The 19,479-nt window shown below is 45.3% G+C and overlaps 1 protein-coding gene across 11 annotated transcripts in view; it reads left to right on the top strand.

The window, feature by feature from the left end:
* The window catches only part of LOC143352728 (uncharacterized), a 242,042-nt gene extending 222,902 nt beyond the window's left edge, over positions 1–19,140 (top strand). For 7 of the 11 annotated variants that reach the window (XM_076785462.1, XM_076785460.1, XM_076785467.1 and 4 more), the window contains 9 exons: positions 131–249; positions 340–500; positions 1,124–1,395; positions 4,184–4,424; positions 12,041–12,235; positions 12,820–12,882; positions 13,954–14,222; positions 16,826–17,043; positions 17,671–19,140. In XM_076785462.1, the coding sequence (XP_076641577.1) occupies positions 131–249; positions 340–500; positions 1,124–1,395; positions 4,184–4,424; positions 12,041–12,235; positions 12,820–12,882; positions 13,954–14,222; positions 16,826–17,043; positions 17,671–17,946 (1,814 nt within the window). In that variant the 3' untranslated portion in view covers positions 17,947–19,140. Of the gene's footprint in view, positions 1–130; positions 250–339; positions 501–1,123; positions 1,396–4,183; positions 4,425–8,481; positions 8,822–12,040; positions 12,236–12,819; positions 12,883–13,837; positions 13,864–13,953; positions 14,223–15,241; positions 15,288–16,825; positions 17,044–17,670 lie in introns of those variants that run through there. The other 4 variants (XM_076785465.1, XM_076785468.1, XM_076785469.1 and 1 more) reach the window with 4 other exon arrangements.
* Positions 19,141–19,479: the final 339 nt, after the last annotated feature.

Genomic DNA, 19,479 nt, shown 5'->3' with positions numbered 1-19,479 from the left:
TTTACTCTGGTAAAATTCGATTGAGTTTCAAGCGTGATAAACATTCCCAGTGTTTACGCAATCATGTGAATAATGAACGTATGAAATTTTCATTTCGCGTTACGAATGACTTGCTACGAATCTGTTACAGTGAAATGTGTCACAGTAGCACAGGTCCAGCAGATGCAAAAGCCTGGAGGCCCCCCAACTTCGCCAGGTGGCTCTGTGATGGACTTGTCAACTTCCAGCGTCACATCCACGAGTCCACAGGTGCGTCTTTATTTCGCAACTCCGTGGAACAAAACGATCAACGATTTCTAGTCACTGAAACATTTATAGAGACACTGTTACTTTTTACAGGCACCGCCGTACGGCTCCAACAGTCTAAGCCCACAGTATGGTGGCGGTCAAACTGTAGGTGGCAGTCCTCAAGCGGCAGCGAGTCCACATTTGACGGCGAGTCCCCAGGTGCCGAGTCCGCAGGGACAGACCCTAGATCTCAGTGTGAACAGGCTCCACAGGTAATCACAAATCTTTTGAATTATAGTTAAAAATCATTTCTGAACCTCTCGTTAGTTGTTTTCGAACCGGAAATGGGAAGCTTAGAATAGTTGTGGGTTTACTGTAGATCGTACCATCATTAATATATCGGGTTTCTATTCATCAATCTTCCTGACAATATCGTTACATGGAAGTGTTCATCACTTGCCTTAAAATAATGTCTGAGAGACACAAACTAACATATGCGATATTAGATTGTCACAGTATGAAGTGTCCGATACTTGACAGTAACGTTGAACAAACATAATCTTCTTCTAAATAAACGTATGGTCTCTTGATTGTATTACGGTAGAAACTGAATTTTTTCCTGATCGAAACGCTGCAGTAGATTTACATTCTAAAATCGGACATTTCATATGCAACAACTTAACAGCAGTACAGACAAGACAAGTACAGATTGCCACAAGCGTTAATCTCTAACAAAGTCCAGCAAACTTCTGAACTAGACCTGAAATTCCTCAAAAAATTCATTTTAGGAGACAGGTCTCAGAAAGCTTATATCTCTCGAATTTCAAAAAATACTGCGACAACAGCGGTAGCAGGAAGAAGTATTAAGTCGTACATCACTGTGATCTGATTACAGCGGCGCGCCCAGCCCCCAGTATCCAACTGGTCACGGTGAGGCTGTTGCGGTGCCGGTTGGACCAGGATATCCAGCACCCAGACCAATCGAGGAGCAAACCGAGCCGGTGGACTTCTCGACGGCGAACGAGCCGGTGAACTTCAGCGGGGGTCCAGGAATCAGGCCTGTACCAGGGTTCCCGCCACCCGGTGTGCACGTCACTGCGTACAGTCGTGAAAGCACCCCCGACAGTGGCGGTTCCCACTACATGGACGCCTACCGTGATCCCACCGGTGAGCTATCACTGTTTATCGCTTAACTTGGCAGACAACTCATCATCCATCTCCCGGTAACGCTTTATGACCCGCGACTGTCCCGAGCATCCTATCGCGAACATTCATCTTGGCGAGTCGTTGTTAACTCCCTTGTCGTTTAAACTGCGCCGACAACCTGCCTTTGGAACGCCGTTGTCGTTTAGGTAATTATTCAATCACCGGGTTCGATGGGGGATAATAAAGCTCCGGAAATTAACATATTCTTGAATCCCTTGCATTACGATTGGTTTTACGGTTCCAGTGATTAGAACTTCTTTGTCATTTATAAGTTCTTAAAAGGAGAAGGAAGGTTATACTTGTTCTGCGCCTATATAGTATCCAATGACTGTATGCCGATTGCAACAGAATACAATTTTAATTTGGTTCGAAGAAAATGCATAACATGCATACAACGAAGATACTACGCGAGTCTTAGCGTTCAGGGGAAGTAGAATTGGCCGGTCATGATCAGACGCGTCCGATGATTCCTATTCAATATCACGCGTTACCGTCGAATTTTCAATCTCGATTTTCTCGAAAACGGAAATCCTGAGACAAGCTGTATAATAATTTGAATTAGAATTTGTTACATCGATATCCTTGAAACCACTGAATCTTTTAGTTTCAGTCTCTCTTGCTTAATAATTTAGTAAAAAATTGTTTGCCATCGTAGCAACTTCGTCTATGCATTGTCGTCGCAAACGCAATCTAAAAATTTTAAAAAATTGCTTACCCTCGGAGAGCCCGTCCACCGATTAGTGGTTGACATCTTCAGAATCTTTCGATCATTTCGCGCAATTTATCGGCTCGGAAGAATAGAGAGCGTTCTCAAGTTCGGATGGTTGCGGTCCGAGGGGATCGGAATCGTGTTGAGCAGAGAACAGAGACGCTGAAGTGAATTATGTCAACGAGCTCGGGGGGGGGGGGGTCAAACGCGGAGCCACGGGTGTACGGTAGAGGAGAGGCAGTCTGCTACCATGGTGTCCACGGTGTTCTAAATTTCATCGGGTGTGCACGCACGAAACACAGGAGAGCCAGGCGGCATGTCGCTACATCGGCGACGTGTAACGGTGAACGATACGAGGGGGTTGCGCGAGCGAGGAGATCCGCGGATGAGGGATCCGAAAGAGGACAAAGAGCTCGACGCCCTCGGGGGTGGCGTCGGGATGGTGTGGTAGGAGAAGGAGGAGGAGGAGGAGGTGGGAGAGAGAGAGATAGAGGGAGAGAGAAAGAGAGTGATACGCGGTTACAATGGTCGAATAAAAATTCGCCAGAACAGTACATGACTGCCATAATAGGCACCTATGGCCCCGACTCTCATTTTCCTCGGCCTCTCTGTGCCTTGGCATTCCAAACCTACAGCCCATTCTCTTCGTCCCTGTCCGTCTCTTTCGCTCCTCTCATCCTCTTTCCACCGTGGGCCACCCTTACCGTGGATGTGCGCGGGCACCCTTCCTGCTGGGACCATCCCCCCTGTGGCAGTACACGACCATTGTTAATTATCAATATTTCGCGTACACGTAGCCGGCAAAAGTCCGGCGCGGCCAATATTGTGCGGACTCCGACGCTGGGGAGTAGTTATTGAAATTGAAACATTCGAGCACACACCGGCATGTACGTTTCGTTCGTCCGTTCGTTCGTTTCGTTTCGTTCGTTGGTTTCGTTCGTTTCGTTTCGTTCGTTCGGCACGTCGTCGTGTCCAAGCGACCGTCGCACCCACGCCGGCCCTCCCCGACCAACGGCTATTTGCACTGCGAACGAAATGAATTCTTTTCGGTAAATAAATGCGTAGATTTTACAACGGTTAATCAAGCCGCGCAGGTCGCCCTGGAACTTCCACCGCTCGCCAACCGCTACCTGTTTTGTTACAGTTCTTTATTCGCTTCGTTATTGCACTTCCTCTCGGTGCCGGCTCTCTGCGGCCCGCGAGCATATTAAGGGATCCTCGTCAAAATTGAAACGCTCCCGGTGCATCCCGAATAATGAATTATACTGCGAAATCTGATAATCGTGTCCACCGTGCTATGCGAAAAAATTGCATTTTCTTCTATACTTCTAGCGAAAAAATTACATCTTCTTCCGTGCTTCTACCGAAATGCTGCTGCTGCTTTGTGAAATGAAACCTGCAAAAGAAATGTATAAAAATACATGTTCTTTTATGAAAGAAGTTCAAAAAATGTACCACAGAATTGAACACGTTCTGTCGGCTCTCAACGGATGCAATTAAATTATAGAAAATACAAGTACTGTCCATTTACGTTCAGTAACATTATAACATCTTTAAATGTACCTGTCCGTTTATAATGATCATTTTCATTTCATTTTCTGTTCGCTACAATAACCAGTGTTGGATCTTTATGCAAAATGAAAAATTCTGTGCATTAATTGTGAATCATAGGAACCAAATAGAAGTCTCTGTCTGTCTTTTGTAATTTCATTAAGTAATACACAAATTTAATCTTCCTACTATCTCATATTACATCCAATTTTTGTCATAAATGCATGAAATCCGAAATCTGCTGATCATTATCAATATCACAACACTGTCACCATGCCGAAAAAAGAAACGATAATATTTTGCGGCCAACCCAAGAACGAGTGTAATAGATAATTCAAAAGTCGACAAGTAACCAAATCAATGCAGAAACAATGAAGCAGGATTTAATTTGATCTGAAACTGACATGATTATTCTTTCTGCACAGTAAAGATGGAAGAATTTAGCTGTTAAATTATAGTAATTGTGAATTAAATTGTTTTTGTTGACAGGATATGGACCGATGAGCCCGCATCCAGGTTACGGTATGACAGGTGTTCAACCAGAATACCCTGGAAACACTTACACCCCGTATCCCACCACTGGCTACAATTGCGGTGCAACTTATCCCGGCGGACCTGTGACTTCCGGTTACCAAATCCCAGCAGGATACACGCCGACACCTTGCTATAGTATGCCGCCACCGCAACACACGGTTGGACCTCTTGATAAACCCGTCGGTAAAGACGATAGGTAAGGAACATAATGACTTCTTCTCCCATAAATCGTAGCGTCGCGGTTGCTAAAATGACGTTTCCGGTTCATCAGAAGCTCGACGTTCCGAACTGTGAAAAGTATCCAAGAAACCTCTACTAGCTTAAACGTAAATCCTTGTATCAATCAAATTAAATTGTTGCTTTTTGAGATCTTATGTTACGGACACTTGCGTTGTTGTTGCGGTCTCAAAACATTTTATTTCAAGTGTATTTCTTTTCGACCTGGTTCTTCGTGGATTGCACTTATAAAATACAAAATTGTTTCTCAGAATTACGTCTGCTTTCGTGGAAGCTTTGAAAGATTTTTACAATATACGTTTCGAGAGATTATATTCAATCATTGCTATTATATCATAAAAATAACCATCTCGACTTAAAGAGTAGACTTTAGTTAGACTTTTAGCAGATTTTATTATAGTATATGTTCAAAGAAATATATTCATTGAGCAATTAACCATGAATGCATCTTTACAACCACAATAATGGTAAATTAGAGAACTAGCTCCACCGTGTTGAGGCTTTGTTGAGGCTGTATGCCTTACAAACAAGTGTTAAAATCCTAAAATTGTATTAAAGTCAAAGGTACGATAGAAGTGTTTGTCTTTTTATTTTCTGGGTATTCAAGACAGAATCCAGAGTTGATTGTATCTTCTTCAATGTCGAGAAAGAATACAAAATGAAGAATTGAAAAACTTGTGTAATCAACGACATCGCAGGTGTCTCTAACCATCGGTCACGCAGTAGAATGAGAGGCACTGGAATCGGAATTAAAATCGTAGCGAACGTTCAACTCTGGTGGGTCGACGGTGACCAAATGAGCCGGACAAACGTCCACGAGGAACACCGTGCATGCGAGCGTCGCGGATTTGGTACTTGCCTTGCGGAAAGGGTCGCGCGAATCTCTCTCGCGAAACATATATAGCGTATTCGCGGCCGAAAAGGCACGTAGGCAACGACGGGGGCGGCTAACGTCGGCGCAGAGGGAGGAGGAGGCGCAGGTCGCGCATACCTACCTCCATTTTGTTAATTAAAGTAATTACTCTTCGTACCGAAAGTGCCAACCTTATTCTAATTGACGTAAAGCTTGGGCGGTATGGTGGAGAAGGCGCGGTTCGGCGGCGCATAAGGCGAGAGGTGGAACGAGGGTGTGGGAGGCGGTGAGCTGCCAAGGGTGGATAAGGTCGGCAGGGGAGGTGGGGTATAATCAGTTGCCACCGCACTGGATTATGGGGCGAGACCCCGTCCCGTCGTCCCGTCGTGGTTAGATCCTTGAAATGCACCTCGGATGCCGCCCGGCGAAACTGCTCTCGTCTTTTTTCGATCCTCCGATCGACCCTGACAAACACATCCTCTGATCAGACCTGATCCCTCCTAGGACTCGTTCGAGACGCGCAATTTACCCTAGGAAGACTCATGCTAGCTTACCTAATCAGAACTGGTTCCTCCGAGGACTGCTTCAAGTCGCGAAATTAACCCTAGAAGATTTAGCGTACCTACGACCCTTGCATTTTTGGTATTTATTTTTAATAGGCTGCAATTTTAGAGAACCATTATTGAAAGCTCAGGAGTTGGCACACAGGGGGTACAAAAGTATACTTTGTCACTCAATGGATATTGCATGCTATCGTTTCACCACTAGTGGAAGTGGGGTTGGCTTCCTTCTTTGTATCTATACACGAAGACGGTCATTAATATTGGGAATCAATCGCAGACTGTGCCAACACTCGAGTTTACAACAATGCGGTCTCCGTCGACTCAATTTTGAAGACTCGAGCGACACTAACTATTCTTTTCTTTGAGTTTTATAAGCAAGAAACGACGCAATTATCAAAATTGTTTATCTAGCTCCAATAGTGTCCACTAGAGAAGTATCATTGAGTCTATAGATACCATTTTTACGATGCCCACCGTATAATATCTGAACAGTATACATTAAATTAGCAACGAAATATCTAATTGAGTTTGAAAAATGTCTAATCCTGTTGGTCTACTTGCTGTCCTTTCTCAAAGTCGTAAGTACCAAATATTCCGGAATACACACCCTCGACAACAACAGCTTCGTTACACCGTAATAACCGTTCCCGATAATAAACTGCGATACTACGACGGACAAGGAAGAATCGCGACTTATCATTTAATCGAAGGCAGAGGATAGCGGTTAGACGGAGGTTGGGAAAATACGAAGGTAGAGCGTTCCAGGGGTGTACCGTTGGATTGCACTCAAGTCCGCATCCGTCGGCTCAGTTGCCCGGCAATATCGTGGCCACTCAAGGGCCATCGAGGTTTTCGAGGCTTCTCATAGCCGGCGGTAGTTCGTTCATCTACGAGACTACGAGGAGACGAGAAAAAAGCAGAAGCAAACTGCTTTCGGGCTCTGATCCGCGCGTATATTCCTTCCGCTCCCCATCCCTTCATCCCTCTCTCTCTCTCTCTCTCTTTCTCTCTCTCTCTCCCTCTCCTCTCGTCGCAGCTCTCTTCCTGCTCTTTCTCCACCGTGGCCGAACTTTTCAGAATGTTTTTTTCTCTCTCATATGTCGCTATCACGCCCGCCATCATACACGAGGCACCCCTCCCTCTTCGCCGCGGAGGAGTAAGGAAAAGTTGCGAGAGGCGCAATAAAACTTTCCGGGTTGCCATCCCGTTCTCTAACGATGCGACGCGACACGATGCAACGCGTTGTAACGCGATGCAGCACGGTGGATGACGATAAAACCGATGGGGAATCAGTATCATTCGTCATCCACGAGAAGAAGGCACGGAGAAACTTTTAGGAATCCCTACTACTCGATGCCCCCCCTACTTCTGCCTTACAAGTACAGTAGCGTACACTTAATACGTTAAATGTCGAATACTGTCTTAAAAAATTTCTATAAAATCAAAGTAACTTAAGGAATGAAATTGAAACTGGAAAATTCAAATATTTAACGTTTCTGTACCCTAAAAATCCACGTAAAATTTGGTTAGTTCGACTATAGCACAATAAAAATGAATCTCGGAATCTGGTCAAAATTTAATAACCGGTGATTATTTCATAACTTCCGAAAGTCGTGGCTAAGGAATTTTCAATAGATCTTTCAACAGCAATGGGAACTGCAATCGTAAATCGACAAATCATCTCCAGTAACATAATGTAATAGATTCGTTTGAAATTATTACGTAAAAGAAAATTGTTAAGCTTCCTTTCGGTACAGTGCAATTATTGAAAAGTGTATTATTAGGCTACCGGTAAATAAAGTATTAAGCGTCCGCCGTTGGCCTCCGCATTCCAAAGTATTGGATTTTCGACTGAGCTTCGAACGGGCCGATTGGAACTTGATACATGCCAGGTATCGGTATCGCACCCGCATACATCCCCTTTCCTTCCTGCAGTTGATGTCACCTCAGCGTCCTTGTCCGGTCCCCACTGCGGACGGTTAATTGTGCACTACTGTACTTCGCAATAGTCCGAATCGCTTAACGAGGAAAACAAATGAATCGAGTGTGAGTGGAACAGAGCTGTGCTAGCATTAAGAATGGGGTCTCGGAGAAATCGTGTCGCCTTTCTGTCATTTCGCGGCCATTCTTCTCGTGGACGAACAGTAGATGTTGAAATACAACGCGATTAATAGAGGTATGCGAGAACCCGAAAATGTCGGGTACACAATGGTCCCGAAAATTTCAAGATTCTTGAATATATCGGGTTTCCCGAAAGTATTAGGGATTCCCTAGAATATTTGAGGGTCCTGATGTATTCTAGAACCCGCATATGCTCGGAAACCTCGATTATTCTCAGAAATCCCGATGAATTCGAGAATCTCGAAATTTTCGGGAACACGTCCCGATCGCGAATAAAATTTTTGACCCGTCTTGACATTTTCGGGTTGTCGCACACCTCTAGAATTAGTCGTGATCCATCGTGCAACGTGGTTATCGAGAATAGAACTGTCCGATACAAGGAACGGGACGATTTTTACGTGTTATACCGGTTTGGCATACGAGAGACGAGCAATCGCGTTGAACTCTGTTTCATTGAATGATGATGTTGTTCGGTGCAGTATGAATATGAGGCGGCACTCGTTGAATTTCGCGCCTCGACCCGCCCCTCGTGGTCGCGATGGCAAGGAGCTGATACAGTGCCCCACGTCGTCCTGTGATGGCATGGGTCATGTCTCGGGAAACTACGCTACCCACAGAAGGCAAGGCAGCATTGGCAATTGACACTGACAATTTACATGAACGACGACATCCGATTGTGTATATTTCTATATTGATATAGCGATGCAGCACGCACGCACGCACGCTCTACACGAACACGACACGTTCATACATTGAACCGGGTCGTGTGATATGATATGACAGGCTTCCGATCGTCTGCAATTTGATCGTTCAATTGGTTTTTCGTTTGAATGTTGACATGCCGCGTGCTGGCGTTCTTCCAGCCACGCGCAATTTTTATGACCGAAATTGTAATTCTTTTATTCTTCATTTTCTTCTTATATTGTGTTGGAGAACCACCCCTTAAATTTTCTCTCTCCTGTAGTCGAACACCCTGTATAATTCAATTTAAAGCGATCCATTATACAAATCGGTAACGATTTAATCTATAATTGCAGCTAGATAACTGTTCTATTATCCGAAGACTTCTGTGTCACGAATATGTTGGTATAATTTCCATTAAAATATCATTAAAAAAATTTTTTCATGGATCACTTTTCTGGAGATATGCAACTGGTCAACGTTCAATCAAAAAACATTTGCACAATCAAATTGTACAGATGGTTTGAAATCCGACATTTCACGTTACACGAGCCAATACATACAGACACACACGCGTAGATTCCCTAGCCCACCCCCGAATTCGGTCCAAACGCAGACATCCTGAAGTAGTATGATCCTGTTATAGCGAGACCTCGTTTTGTGACGGTTCGCGACGAGTGGTCCACACGTGAATACGCAGAGACACACGTACCAACTCACGTCACATCAATTGTATTTTCACCGAGAATTGCGAGATTATTATACATAGATGGGTTTATTTGCATCGATGCATATTGATGGTTCCGTGGCGTAGTGGCTTCTTAAGTGTTTTGTGACACTGATCATTTGTCTAGAATATACCCCGACCACCTTCCACATTCCTAGCTGAACCAGTCTTGTACTACCCACTCGATATTGTTGCATATATCTATATTATAATATTATACGTGTACGACACCCGTTGTTATAATTAGCAGCAACTGTATACGTTTACTTTCCTTTGTTTTCTCTCTTTCTCTTGTTTATGTTTCCTTATATTATTTCTCCACGGTCTGTCTCTCTGATCTGTTCCACTGTTCTCACTATATTTGTGTACCTTGTTTGAGTACGTGAACCCCACCCCTCACATTCACTCCTGCCTTCACTATCCGCCCACACACCCCCCCTCTCACTGCGTTGATTACGATTAATATTATACCAAAGTGTGTAGATGAGTTTCGTGTTGAATGAAGTACCGTTTGCTCCCTGTTTTGACCCGACCCCTACGAAAAGGGATGGCAAAATCATTGGAAGACTGCGATCGTGATGGCCAGACGCGTTTACGATGCTTCCACGAAGTCTGTCTTTTGTTTCGATTCAATTACGCTCGATATTCGCATATCAGACGCATCCGACGTGTTGCGTGTACGAGGTATGTCTAAAAAGCTATGAGACTGGCTCGGTGTAAACGTTTGCACCTCGTCTGATAGAAGATTAGCATTATCCCGTTCAAGACAATATCATTACATAGCTGTACAATGTTCCCACTACTGGAAACAATGCTGGAATTCTTCTGTCGCAACCGCTTCCAGTTGATCGGTTACAAACTCTTAAATGTTACCTACGGTGGCCAAATGATGTTATTTATTTTTGGAAAAAGAGGAAAATTGCATCGTCCCAAATCTGGAGAGTATACAGGTTGTGGTATACCTTCTTTAGGCGAAAACTCATTGACAGTGCAAGACGGTGCATTATTGTAATGCAGCGGCCAATTTCAGGCCGAACAATTCCCAGGTCATTTCAATAATAAATTTGATATATTGTTTTTCCTTGTTGAACGTTTCTCTCCGATTTTCTGTCAGTTTGACACAAAATTTAGTCGCACAACGCTGGTCTAGTGGTGACTGTTGCGTTTTCGTGACGCGTTATTGTATCACGCTTGCATAGAACCGGCAGCGAAGTAGCTCGTGATAGCTGCATCGAATTGAGATGAATGCAGTCGGTAAAATAGAGGGTACCGATCCCATGACGGACGTCCGAGGACCGATATCTGTCTCGTGATGTTTTAGACACACCTCGCATACGTATACGAATCTCACCGTAAAAAGAAAAGGAAACCCGCCCGTTAAAGAACCGCTTCGCCAGCCTCGAGTGGGCAGCCTCGTAGCGAACTGTTGCCAATGACCATGTCAGAGCAGAGCCGTGATAGTGACCGAGGATAATAAATAATGACCAGGACTGAAAGAAACGCACAGTCCGTTTTGTTGACGAATTCGGACGATTGCCACCGCAAACGTCCGGCGAAACGCGTGCTCACTTGTCGACTCGTGGGAACCGCAGAGAAATGAAACAATTGGCAATTGACGAGTTTCACTGGGGTCAGGTGTGAGTGTGCTCCCTGCTCTCCCCTTCAGTGTTCCTAGAGTAAGGCTAACCTTGTATTGACACGAACCCCGTGAACGCGATGCCATCGATCGTACGAGCGACACCTCATGAGTGATCCAACTGGAACACGGCGTTGCCATTTGCATGCTATCATATTTATATATATATATCTATCTATACAATATATATAATATTTATATATATATACCTACAATAAATATACATCGTTGATTGCCCGTTTCGACTGTGCGACTACCATTCACACGACTAGCCAGGGGTAGCTATTTTGTTGGGGTCTAAGAAGCATTCGCGTTGCTCGAAACAGACGGAAAATCGTCGAGTCTCGAGCCTTTCTTCAATGTCTTCGTTCGAACTGGACGCAAGGCAAGTCGTCCAAGAAAATACTGTGTAGAAGGCTGCGATCCGATGATTTCAGCAGCCCGGGTTAGACGATCTCGGTGTGTTAAATTCTCCACGACACGCGTTACCTCGAACGTAACCCTCGTACACTCCTCGATCAATATTCACCCAAGCTCTATTCCTAGAAAAACGTTGAATAAAGTCTATACCTGAAAAAAGAAATGAGACACGCACAAGGCTAAACTGGGCGTGATACCCTAGAATTTCTTGTGTATTTACTTTTGAGAAGCGTGCGAGGGATAAACGCGACATTTTCGTGATCGATGAAACGGGATTCGAACAGACCCATCGAGATCCTCTTCGACGCCCGAAGGCCGGCCGTAAGTACCCGAGACTTCTTGGCAACGTCGCGTAACTTGCATGCGATGTGTTGCTGAAGCCATCGTTGGATGTATCTGAGGTGTGCGTTCGTGGCTCTGACCATGGGGATTGGTGCGCTACTGATCGGTACCATCGAACGCTGTCGAACGACGATCGAGAGAATTTCGTCGGGAGGCACGACGAGTAGCGCAGAATCGTCATGGTATAATTGGAACGAGTTTGAACAGCAGAGTCTTTTTGTTTCGTTTACAGCCTGTCCGGTTGCCCGCGGGCCGATCGTTCGCAGATCCAGGCACATTCCCAGGAGCTGAAGTGCCCTACGCCAAACTGCGACGGATCTGGCCACGTGACTGGCAACTATTCCTCCCACAGAAGTTTATCCGGATGTCCTCGTGCCAATAAACCGAAGAGCAAGCCGCGGGATGGACAGGACTCTGAACCTCTAAGGTCTGTCTTCGTGATCGGCATTATTCTCTCTCTCTCTCTCTCTCTCTCTCTCTCTCTCTCTCTCTCACTCTCTGTCTCTCTCTATCTCTTTCTCCAAATGAAACGATCCCTTCTAATCCTCGCTGCTTTCTCAGCCGATATCCACTAATTTCGAAACCGCTGTAGATAACTGTCGGCAACAAAATTCTCGGGCTAATCCGAAATCAGCGCAATTGACTCGGATCTTATCGGCAGACAGCCGTAGAATTAATCGAGGGAGATACCAGTCTCTTGCAAACTCTGCAACTTGTTGTATTGCTCGTAATCGCGATCTCAATTTGCGCTTTCACCGTGTTCGCACGTTGCACGTAGCTACGTGGTTATCTTCCTGACCACATTGCACGTACTAAGATCCACCAGCAGGCCGAAAAGGGATGCTGCCAACCCTTTCCGCCGTATATCCCTTTAACCCCGTCCATTTCCCAAGCGCGCGAAGACGAAGACGCTGACTAATAACTAGCGGTTTCCGCTCATTTCATGCTCGCTCTCTGTGTGGATGGATTGTATGGTGTTGGTAATGGTGGTGTTGGCTTTTCGGACTACAGATGTCCAATCCCCGGTTGCGACGGGTCTGGCCATGCTACTGGCAAATTCTTGTCCCATCGCAGGTAAGACTTTCTGTCGTTTTCTCGCGCGAATATCTACGGAACGTTTCTAATTGTATTCAAGACTCTGAAACGAAGAACGAAATTCGCTCTAATTCGATTCGGGAACTGTCGCGTCGCGTCGCGTCGCGTTGTCTCGCTCGGCCTTCTAGCATTTCCAAAACGAATCATACAATGACTTCTATATATATACCGTAATGGAACCTTCCCTTCGTTCGTCCGCTTTCTTAGACTTCTTTCTCTGAATTTCAAAATTTTCCTTGATTGCAAACACTTCCGTAGTCTGAGCACGTTTGAACAAGCTTCAAGTACGCTTCGTTACAGTAGCAAACTTTCGAGTAACCATCGTCAAACTTATTTTCGTTTGCGAAACAATTGTTCTCTGACCGGGCAGTGGAATGTCGCAAGCATTCTGATACGATACAAGCTGAAATTCAAATGAAATCTTCAATTTATAAAAGTAAACCATTCTTCCGGGACAAGTTTGAATTCTTACTTGATGTTCACTCGATGTTGATTCGCTCTAATGCATTGATACGTAGTACGAGCTAGAATTAAACGAAGTCGTGAAAGATTTATATTCGAAACTACGGACAAAATTCGACAGCGAAATTGATATTCTTCCTTCGTTTTTGCTTGTTCAACAAAGAATAATAAAGTTACTCGAACCAAACAAAGACAATCACGAGAATTTGGCATGATGCGAACTAATGAAAACGAGTCAACGAAGTCTTTAGAAATTCGTGTTGAGCTACCAACAAATTCGAAAGAGGAACAACAATCCCGAGCGAAAACTTCGTATTCCGTCCATCGGTTTCGTTTGTTGTGCGCGATAAAATAATTTAGACGATACGAAAGTTTATAACAAAACACTCGACGCAATTACAATCTAAAATCCAATGAAGTCTTCAAAAATTTATGTTGGGCTATCGATCAATCGTTACGCGATAAAATCAAGGAACGGGAAGCAGTTTCGAGAGAAAGGTTTGGGTTCTTTCTTAAGTTTGGCGACGAAAAGACGCGACACAGCGAACACAGGCCCGATTATGCTAACATTGCGGACTCTTGTTGCAGCGCGTCCGGCTGCCCTCACGCGAACAGGAATAAACCACGACTGTTGGAGTCAGGGGGCACCGTGGAGCAGCACAAAGCAGCAGTAGCTGCAGCAACGGCGATGAAGTTCGAGGGTGTAAATTGTCCGACACCGGGCTGCGACGGAATGGGGCACATAAACGGATCGTTTGCGACCCACAGGTCCGCTTCTGGTTGTCCCCTGGCCGGTTACGGAGCGAAGAAGCCGAAGTACGAAGACATGTCGGCCATGTTCAGCAAAGGAATCCCCGGTGAGGATCAAGCTGCTTCTGACGTGATGATCGATGTCACCGATTATCAATGCCCGACCGCTGATGATCGAGGAATGGGAGTGATAAAGTTGACGGGCCGGCTCTGCGTGAAGCGAGTCGTCGATGAGAATTATGTTGTTGTCCGATTATCGAGCTCCTGCACGCGGATCGAGGACGCGGTTCACGCCGAGTGACGGCGCCAACAGCGCGTATACTTTGACGATTGATTTGCCTACCAAAGTAGACGGGACACCCGTGTTGTATATCTAGTAGGCATGGTCATCCGAAGTTTGCCTTTTATTCTTTTCTATGCTTCCGCGTCGCACTTGTCCAAACGCGTGCACGGTAAAATTGACGAGTGACATGTCCGAACGAACGGAAAGACGAGCGCGTGAAGCTCGCCTAAACGTTTGGACGAGTGTCGACGACGAAACCGTGACAAAATGATGGACCTTTATTTGTAAACTTTGTGCATAAATGACCCCCGACTTTGATCCCGTGCTATGCCATACTCTACTCTTCACGCAATGATGTGCTGTCATACCAACAAGAGTAACCTCCTCCCTGCTCCCAGCCCCCACTCCTGTCTACCTGTATATATATATACACATTTACATATATATATACATTCTGCTACTTCTGTTGTCGTTCTTTACTTATTGAGTGTCACGTTCAGTTCTCGCTTTCCCGTTTCTTCTGTAAGATATCAGTGTCCAGGTGACGTGTCCGCGTCACCGAATAGACACCTAAGAGAATAGACTTGTTCCCCCCTGAGATACACCAGAACTGAACGTACCCGAGATCCACTTGTGCTCACTATTACCTCCTCCGGTTGTGAATTCTACCCTTTACCTACCTACCTTCGCCTCTCTCCACCTAGAGCCCACCTCTCCCACAATGATTATTATGTGCAAGAGATACGAAAGAATGTAAAGCCAAACGAAAACAGAACGAAAAGCAACCGTATGTCATATTAATGAAAAATAATATATTCTGATTTATTCTGGGATCACGATCAGCTCCTTTCCTGCCATATACCTTTGAGGAGAACATTTACATTTGAAGGTAAGGGACTGACGTACTCGCCATTTGTTTTCTATGTGTTTTCGGTGTTACATACAAGAATCCACACACCAGTAATTTTTTCTTTAACGAGATGACGACCGAGTGTTGACGAGCAGCCGCTGATTCCTTCTCTCTAGTCCTAGCGTAGCCCGATAACGGCGATAGAAAAAGATATATATGCATTTCGTCGCGAGACGAGTACTATGAAAATGATTCTAGGCGAAAGGCCAGCACTCGGTGTCTCCCATTTTTTTCTTCTATCTGGTATGATGGCACCTCACGCTACCTCAAACACCCTAACATCGTTCCCGATCATTCTCTGCTCCTGCGGCACTCCTGTCAGGTTCGTGCGCCCGTCGATGACTGTTCATGAGGAAAAACATCTTGTAAAAAGAGCAAAAGAACAAAAGAAAAACGCCTCAGACTTGTCTCTGTATCACGTCAAGCACGAACTATTAGCAGAAGAAACCGTACCGATCCCATATTTCAGACAAATCCTAATGTAGCGACTTGGGACCAATTACAGTAGTATACTTGCTTGGCAAACACGATCATGAATAGCGAACCATTCGAGACAATTCTTTTCCGAAAATATATATACCATATTTGTACGTATAAACGTTTTTCTCGACCGGGCCAACCCAAATCGCTGTCCGAAGCTTTCCCGGCGCTACTTACATGCTCGCCACATTCTCACATCTTATTGTGTATATACAGGGTGTCACACAGAACTAGGGACGCGCTTTGTCTTTGAAAAGGTTCCGCCCCTCATCGATAGTATAATCCAAGATTGGATGGTTTCTGATGCTCCAGCTTCCTATAATCACTGTCATTTGTTTACGCGCATGCATGCAGTCGCAACAATCCTCGTGCACATTTTCTGCAATTGGAAACACATCTCTCTCTCTCTCTCTCTCTTCCCGAGACACAATTGTTCACATTGTACATAACGAAAAAGTACCGTAATGCCTTTCAGTTTCATCAAATGTTTAGAATATTGTTCAGGAAACACACAGTATACAATTGTGACCAATGCATTCTCATTAAGTAAAATCACTCGGGAAAACTATGAGTCTCCATTCGAAACGAACGCAGAAGTTTTCAAACATGATAGCGACGATTGAGCGTCAACAACCATCCAGGTTTCCGATTGTACAGATTCACCTCGCGATTCAAACCATTTGAAAGATGCAACCCTTTTCCGTGGGACACCCTCCATTACGTTTCCCGCACACCTGTTAAGTGACGTAATCGTAAATTATATACATTTCTCTGTAACATCGAGTCACTGCCGTGGACAGAGCTCTAACGAGCTTCGAGTCGTGATTGGGTTGAAGGCTGGTCTTCCGACGGTTTCCCTTGACAACGAACGTCCTCGACGGGGTCATTGTAACGATCATGGTCATAAATTTCTGTAATCGAACGTAATGTATCGCGGACACGTGGTCGGAGAGGAAACTGTTGGAAGTAGAGAAAACGACATGTCCGAAAGAGACAGACAGTCTGTTAAAAGTGGACGATGTATGTCCTCTATTCAGGAGTGGACACCAGTGGTCCGGCTCACGGGGGTGCGGTGGGTACGGGTCAGGGTAACACGAGTGGTAGCGGTACCGCCAGTGGTCAGGGCGAGGATCTCTACACACTGGAGGCCGAGATTACGGAGCTCCAGAGAGAGAACGCTCGGGTCGAATCGCAGATGTTGCGCTTGCGCTCCGATATCACCGCCATGGAGAATCAGCTGAAGCAAGGTGAAAAGGTCAGTACGGTTTTGCTCAGTCGGTAATCGATTATTACCGTGCGACGATACCGGAGACACCCACACTTCCGGTGACTAACAACGCAGAGAACTCGCCGCGGTGTTCGAAAAACTCAACCTCAGAATCTTCCGCAATTCTTATTGTTAACCCAAAATCAAAAACAGCTTCGCGGGTCCATCCCTCGTTGCCTAACTACAGACTGATCAAACCATTAGAACCGTATCTCGAGGAAATATCAGTGTATAGTAGGAAATCAATAAGAAATGTTCCATTCGACAATTGTCTGTTTTAATGCAAAATCTATGTGGCTCTAACAATTGAATCATCTACTGTGGTAGAATGTTCAATCAATCGTTCGTGAATGAAGATTTCGAAGTCGGAACTTTTTACCCGTCGGACTTTGAACTTTACTGTGCCGTAGATCTTTAATTATCAGAGTTTCGAACTAGAATTTTAAATTACTCCTCAGATACGGATGATCCAATGTTTCTCGAGAGTTTCGTGCTAGTTTGCCTGCACGTTGGTCGAGTGTTATCTGCGAAAGCGAACGTGGAGTGTCCCCGTACCGGTCGCCGGTATAGATTGCGCGATGTCGTTTCTAAACCAGGGCTTTTGTGTCTCTGTAGGAAACAGCGGTGATCTCCACGCGGAACACCAACGTGAACGAGTACTTCCAGTCGCTGCGCGATAACATGATCACGCTGTTGGAGCACGTGCGAATACCGAACGCCCCGGGCGGACCGCAGGAAAAGATGGGCCACGAGAACTTCGACAGTTACCTGACGAAGCTGCAGACGCTGTGCACCGCCGACGGTTATTGCGCGGACGAGGCGAACAGGCCGATATACGAGACGGTGAAGACCGCCCTTCAGGATTTCACGGTCCTACCGACACCCATCTGAGACCATCCTTAAAACTCGATGATCGGTTACAACGGGTCTCGGACGCGTTTCGCGCAGTGACCGATCGTTGTGACGAACAATGAATGTACATACCGTTTAACTGGGACGGTATGGAACCGCGCGATTGCCAATCTTCGAACGAACTCTGTGGCGTTGAACGTGAACGTAAAATGTCGGGAAAATTGGTAATCGATCGCGACGGAAAGGGAGAGTCCTCCTCTTTCCGGTACCAAGGACTTCCGGTCGGTGGGTTGCACGTTAGAGTGCTTCCCGCGGGAAAAAAGGGAGATAATCGATAGAAGACAATGTTTTTACGAATTATCGGGTGATCCGAGTGTCGTCGGTCGGTGAGCGCACGCCGACGACTGTATAGACTGTTAGTAAATGTTACAACGGTATCTAAAACGCAGCCCCCGGTGATGATCAGTCAAGTCTGGGCGACCGATCGCGCACGGACTCGTAACTCATAGCGATATCTTTTGTACATAACGAACTTATACCACGTAAGTATTAAGGCCGGCGGCATCGATCGCCGCGCAGTCATCATGTAAATAAAACGCGCATGAACGAGAGAGAGAGAGAGAGAGAGAGAGAGAGAGAGAGAAAGAGAGAGGGAGAGAGAAAGGAACCGTATTTCTATCATTTAAGGAACGTGTTGATGTGGTCACCTCATCTCTAAGATATGTAAAAAAAGACTTTAAACACACACAGTATGATCGGAGACGACGGATGGATTTAGCTTAGATGTATATCGAATCGTATCGCTCATACCAAGAAAAACAATGTATAACTGTTTTACGTAACCGTTAAGCGACTAACGTTAAAACGAGAGAAAACGCAAAAACAATGATGAAATGATAAAGAAACCTAAGGAGAAAACTGAGGACGATATCGAACCCGCTGAAAAAAAACGCTGCTTCTGCTAAACCGACGGCTACTTGATTATTAATTATTGCGTACTCATTACCGCTAGATACTATTATTACTACTATTGTCACTGTTACAACCACCGAGATCGTTTCTAGGATTAATCCAATCATTATTATTGCTACCACTACTCTTACTACTGTCTGATATAGGATATATAGCGACGAGTATACCGACGCATTTATATTATCAACGAGACTACGAACGGTGCATACGAACACATTGTCCATAGGAGGTGTACATACGGTCACAGGAAAAAAAAAAGAAAGGGAGAAACGATACGAATATTATACGATGGATAGGTGGATGGGATCGCCGATCGAAGCTGCGCGACGGATCGATCAAAGAGACTCTGGAGCGTGTCCCGAATTCGAGATCGCTCGCGTGATCTCGGTGTGGCGGATTTATCGAATTCCCAGAAGCAGGTTTCTATTAATCGCACGGGAGTCCGTCCGATCAGTACCGATCAGATCGATGTTCGGAACGTTCGCAGTGTACGGTAGTAGAACGTTATAAAGCAGACGATACAGAACGTATGGCCACCTGTATGTATCAAAGATCGTTTGTGTGATCGGTAGTGACCGGTCGTGTTTCGTGACTGCAAGG

Source organism: Halictus rubicundus, chromosome 3, assembly GCF_050948215.1.
Source record: "Halictus rubicundus isolate RS-2024b chromosome 3, iyHalRubi1_principal, whole genome shotgun sequence".
NCBI lineage: Eukaryota > Metazoa > Arthropoda > Insecta > Hymenoptera > Halictidae > Halictus > Halictus rubicundus.
This window is presented reverse-complemented; position numbering and strand designations above follow the sequence as displayed.